This window comes from Otolemur garnettii, unplaced genomic scaffold (genome assembly GCF_000181295.1).
Source record: "Otolemur garnettii isolate 467f Iridium unplaced genomic scaffold, OtoGar3 scaffold00029, whole genome shotgun sequence".
Lineage (NCBI taxonomy): Eukaryota > Metazoa > Chordata > Mammalia > Primates > Galagidae > Otolemur > Otolemur garnettii.
This window is the reverse complement of record NW_003852424.1, coordinates 16,434,628-16,440,481: the sequence shown is the minus strand read 5'-3', so window position 1 is coordinate 16,440,481 and position 5,854 is coordinate 16,434,628. Positions and strand designations below refer to the sequence as shown.

The 5,854-nt window shown below is 47.5% G+C and overlaps 1 protein-coding gene across 1 annotated transcript in view; it reads right to left on the bottom strand.

Moving 5' to 3' along the window:
* The window catches only part of TJP3 (tight junction protein 3), a 41,198-nt gene that overhangs the window by 3,945 nt on the left and 31,399 nt on the right, over positions 1–5,854 (bottom strand). Inside the window, exons 15-16 of the mRNA XM_023512641.1 lie at positions 3,674–3,769; positions 208–278 (exon numbers count right to left, since the gene is read on the bottom strand). Coding sequence (XP_023368409.1) covers positions 208–278; positions 3,674–3,769 — 167 coding nt within the window. The remainder of the gene's footprint in view (positions 1–207; positions 279–3,673; positions 3,770–5,854) is intronic.

Sequence of the window (5,854 nt, the reverse complement as noted above, 5' to 3'; positions counted from 1 at the left end):
TAGCCGGTTGAGCTATAGGCGCCGAGCCGACTCAGGAAGTCTTTGTCACCCTCAGGTGTCCCATGGCAAAGGGCCTCCAAGAAGGGCCCCATGGGAGACCACACTTGTGGAGCATGGAATGAGAACAGGTCAGAACGCGGTTGGAAACCCAGGCCTCAGTTTCCCCATCCATTAAATGGGACCCATCACAGGGCAGGGCCTACTTACTTTCTCTGCAATCACACGCACAGTGTCCAGTTTGATGATCTTCGAGGGGCTGTCAGTCCTTGACACGCTCTCTGTGGAGGGGAGAAGGCAGCCCTAGCTCGTCAAACTCATATCAACCTTCCCTTCCCTTGCTTGAGAACCCACCATGGGAACGTTCCCTCCCTTACCAACCCTTGAGAAAAACCGTAACAGCTGGCCAGGTGTGGATACTAGACTCAGCATCCCCTCTGGCCTCAGCCCATTACCTCCTCCTAGGAGCAGGTAGCTGGCACCAGCCTATCTGGGAGATGGAGAAACTGAATTTCAGGGACAAGAGTTACGGAGCCAAGAGCGACAGGGAAGGTGATCTAGACACTGGCTCTCCCAGGTTCAGGCCTAATTCCAGCTCAGGATGTGACCTCACAGGAAGCTCCTCTCCTATTCCTGATCTGTCTTCTAGGATCTGAGAGGAGCACTGCTTCCTCCAAGAAGCCCTCTCAGATAGTTTGGAGTTTCAAGGAAGAGACACAGCCTACCTCGAGGGACCCCAAGGTGGGGGATATGACCTTGCCTACTCCCTTTTTGATTTTTTGTGATAAAATACATAAAATTTATCATCTTGACCATTTTTAAGTGCAGAGTTCAACAGCATTAAGTACACACACGTGGTTGTGTAACCATCTCCTCCATCTCCAGAACTTTCTCATCTTCCCAAACTGAAACTCTGTCCCCATGAAATGCTAAATCCTCACTCCCTCTCCAGCACCTGGCAGCCACCATTCTAGTTTCTGCCTCTGTAAGTCTATGGACTCTAGGGGCCTCCTGTGAGTGGGATCACACAAGATTTGTCCTTCTTTATCTGGCTTCTCTCACTGAGCATCGTGTCAAGGTTCATCCATCCATGTTGTAGCTTATGTCAGTATTCCCTTTCTTTTTCAGGCTGCATCCGTGTGTAGATGGAACCCATTGTATCCATCTATCCATGGACACTTGGGTTGCTTCCACCTTTTGGCTGTTGTGAATCTCACTCCATGTAAATGTGGATATGGATCGGTTTGAGTCCTTGCCTTTAATTCTTTTGCACATATGCCCAGAAGTGGCATTGCTGAATCACGTGGTAATTCTATCTTTAATTTTTCAAGACACTACCAGACTGTTTCCCACAGTGAATTCACAGTGTTACATTCCCACCAGTCATGCACGAGGATTCTGATGTCTCTCCATCCTCACCAGCTTCTGTTATCTTCCATTTTTGGTTGTGTATGTGTTTTTGGTTTGTTTCTTTCTTTTTTTTTTTTTTTTTTTTTTTGAGACAGAGTCTCACTTTGTCACCCTCAATAGAGTATCATGGCATCAAGCGATTATCTTGCCTCAGTCTCCCAAGTACCTGGGACTACAGGCACCTGCCACAACGCACAACTATTGTTAGAGACAGGGTCTCACTCTTGCTCAGGCTGGTCTCAAACCCGTGAGCTCAGGCAATCCACCTGCCTGGGCCTCCCAGAGTTTGAGGATTACAGGCATGAGCCACTATGCCCAGCCTGTTTTGTTTTTTTTGCTGTAGTGAGTCTCGTGGGTGTGAGGTAATATCTGTCATTTATGTGTCACTAATAGCTAATGATGTTGAACACGACCTTTCCCTCTGAATCATACCCAGCCTCCTCCCAAGGGCTGATGTCCACGCTTGGTTTCCTTCCCCCAAAACTGTCTGTCCCATCTTGGCTTCCTGAACACTCTTGAGCTACAGGGGACAGCAAGAAAACAAAACAGAAAAGGGGCCTGCCCCCCAGAAATGCTGAGCCTTCACCCACCAAACAAAAGTCAAGACCCTACCTGGGAACCCTGGCCACCAGGCACTGTGCCACGTATAGCCCTGTGTCCCCTCTCTTATCCCTCCCACCAAGAATGACGGACTCTATTTGACAGATGAGGAAATGAGACTTGGAGAGGGCAAGGTACTAGCTCAGAGCCACCCAGCTAGTGAGGGGCATTTGTCAGCTAATCCACTTGGCTCACTGGTACAGCCTTAAGCTGACAAATGCCCATCTCACTCAAAAAGCAATTTTTTTTTTTTGAGACAGAGCCTCAAGCTGTTGCCCTGGGTAGAGTGCTGTGGCATCACAGTTCATAGCAACCTCCAACTCCTGGGCTCAAGCCAGTCTCCTGCCTCCGCCTCCCAAGTAGCTGGGACTACAGGAACCCACCACGACGCCTGGCTATTTTTTGGTTGCAGCCATCATTGTTGTTTGGTGGGCCTGGGCTGGATTCGAACCCGCCAGCTCAGGTGTATGTGGCTGGCGCCTTAGCTGCTTGAGCCACAGTCGCCGAGCCCTCAAAAGCAATTAAAATAATTGTTTTAAATAAAAATTTAAAAATAAATAAAACTCTCTCCCTGGTTCACAACTTCTATGGCTCCCTACTGCCCTCAGAATCAAATTCAAACATCTCACGGAGCTCCCAAGGTCTTGCATGACCTTCCCCTGTTATTTTCTCCCACCTTTCAGCCCCTGGGACATAGAAGCTTATTCCACTCTCAGAGTTTTTGAATTTGCAGTTCCCTCTGCCTAGAACCCCTGTCTTGGTCCTTTTTTCACATTAAACGTTGCTGTCACTGAGGGGCCTTTTCTGACCACCTCTGCTAAATGCCTCTCATCTTATTTTCCTTTTCAGTGTTTTTCCAGAGCATTCCCATTTTGCTTAAGCTCAGAGCTTTAAACACCTGTTGATAACAGGCCATACATTAAATGTTTTTGACTTTGTGGGTTTTTCTGAGATGACTCAACTGCCGCTATGGCCAGAAAGCAGGCATGAACAATATGTCAACCATGGGTGTGGAAGTGTGTCAATAAAACTTTGTTTATTGGATGTCATAATTGGAATTTCACAACTTGTTCATGTGTCATAATTTTTTTCTTTTTTATTTCTTTTCAGTACTGGCCAGATTCAGTGGATCATGCCTGTAACCCTAACACTTCAGGAGGCAAAAGTGGGTGGATCCCTTGAGCTCAGGAGTCCAAGACCAGCCTGAGCAAGAGTGAAACCCTGCCTTTACTAAAAATAGAAAAAATAGCCAGGAGTTGTGCTGGGCACCTGTAGTCCCAGCTACTCATGAGGTTGAGGCAAGAGGATCGCTTTGAGCCCAAGAGTTTAAAGTTGCTTGCTGTGAGCTATGATGCCATGGTACTTTACCATGAGTGAGACTCTGGGTGTATGTGGCTGGCTCTGTAACCACTGTGCTATGGGCACTGAGTCTAACAAATGAATTTTGTCTCAATTGGCAATGGCTATCTGGTGAATTGTGTTAAGGATTCTGGCATTCTATCCAAACAGTGTGAAGATTGATTGAGGATGTCTGTCCTGGGCAATGAAGAGGGTATTTGTCGCCCATCTGCCTCATATTTGCCATCATTGTTCTAACTCCTTGCCCCTAAAAAAGCATTGGTGAAATGATTCACTAACAAGGTTACCAGGGGACCTATTTTCTCACCTGCAATTTCAAACTGGTCGGGCATCTCAGCAGTCAACTTCTGCATAGCAATGTCTGCCACAGGTCCCAGGAGAACCACAGGGCGCTTGAAGCTGGCTGAGGGGCAGAGAAATAATGACAAGAATCAGAATCCCATGTGTGGCACACTGCTGGTATCTTGTATGACTACTTCTTCATTTCCTTTATAGTAATAGCCTATGTAGCCAGGTGCATGGCTGCCTAGCCAAAGACTACATCTCCCAGCCTCCCTTGCAGCTACCAGTGGCCATATGACTAAGTTCTAGCCAATGAGATGCAAGAAGACATGATGTGTGGCCAAAGAGGCACCATCTTGGACCACACAGGAAGGTAGGGAAGCAAGATGGAAGGAGCAAAGGTCCTTGAGACCATAAAGCCCCCCGAACATCCCTCAGCTGGTTACACTGGAACTGTTCCTTAAAAAAGAAACTTCTGGCTCGGCGCCTATAGCTCAACCGGCTAAGGCGCCAGCCACGTACACCTAAGGTGGCGGGTTCGAATCCCCAGCCCGGACCCGCCAAACAACAATGACGGCTGCAACCAAAAAATAGCCGGGCGTTGTGGCAGGCGCCTGTGGTCCCAGCTACTTGGGAGGCGGAGGCAGGAGACTCGCTTGAGCCCAGGAGTTGGAGGTTGCTGTGAGCTGTAATGCCACGGCACTCTACCCAGGGGGACAGCTTGAGGCTCTGTCTCAAAAAAAAAAAAAAAAAAGAAACTTCTCTTATTACTGCTGTTGTTCTTGGAGGTCTGTTATAACAGTTGAACCTTGCTACCTCAGTGGTCAGCAAACTACAACCCAGGGGCCACATCCAGCCTGCTGCCTGTTTTTATGTATGTATTTATTTATTTTTCTTTTTTGAAACAGAGTCTCACTATGTCGCCCTTGGTAGACCCCTGTGGTGTCACAGCTCACAGTGAACTTAAACTCTTGGGCTCAAGCGATTCTCTTGCCTCAGCCTCCCAAGTAGCTGGGACCACAACATCTGGCTATGTTTGTTGCAATTGTCCTTGTTTAGCTGGCCCAGGTTGGGTTCAAACCTGCCACCCTCAGTGTATGTGGCTGACACTGTAACCACTGTGCTATGGGTGCCAAGCTTGCCTGTTTTTGAAAATAAAATTTTATGTGAACACAGTGATGGCCATTTGTTTGTGTCCTGTTTATGACTACCCTTTGAACAGAGCTGAGCTTTTTTTTTTTTTATTACTTCCTGTGGTCTATATAATTGCAGGTAAAGCTGAGTGGTTTTTCAACAGAGACCATCTGGCTCACAAAACCCAAAATAGTTACCCCCCAGCCTAGGTGACAGAGAAAGACCCTGTTTCTAAAAAAATTTTTAAAAGCTCCACACTATGGCTCATGCCTATAATCACAGCACTCTAGGAGGCTGAGGCGGGTGGATTGCCTGAGCTCACAGGTTCAAGACCAGCTCTGAGCCAAGAGTCAGACCCCGTCTCTAAAAATAGCCAGATGTGGCTGGGCACAATGGTTCACGCCTGTAATCCTTGGCACTCTGGGATGCTGAGGTGGGTAGATTGCTTGAGCTCATGAGTTCAAGACCAGCCTGAGCAAAAATGAGACCACCATCTCTACTAAAAATAGAAAAACTGAAGCAAGAGGAGCGCTTAAGCCCGAGTTGAAGCTTGCTGTGAACTATGATGCCATGGCACTCTACCCAGGGTGACAAAGGAGACAGTACTATTCAATTTCTTTTCTTTTTCTTTCTTTCTTTCTTTTTTTTTTTTTGAGACAGAGTCTTACTATGTAGCCCCTGGTAGAGTGCTATGGCGTCACAGCTCACAGCAACCTCAAACTCTTGGGCTTAAGTGATTTTCTTGCCTCAGCCTCCCAAGTAGCAGGGACTACAGGTGCCTGCCATAATGCCTGGCTATTTTTTTATTGTTGTTGTTGCAGTTGTTTAGCTGGGCCGAGCTGGTTCAAACCCACCACCCTCAGTGTTACGTGGCTGGCGCAGTAACCACTGTGCTACGGGTGCCAAGCCTCCACTATTCAATTTGTGTACTTTCTTGTCCTGGGAACTTGCTATTCCTATCCGTCCGTGGTTTTATTTTAAAGAGCTCTGCACCTGGTTTTTAATCCCATGTCCCTGGGGCTCTAATAAGAGTTTAATCTGGCTCGGCTCCTGTGGCTCAACCGGCTAAGGC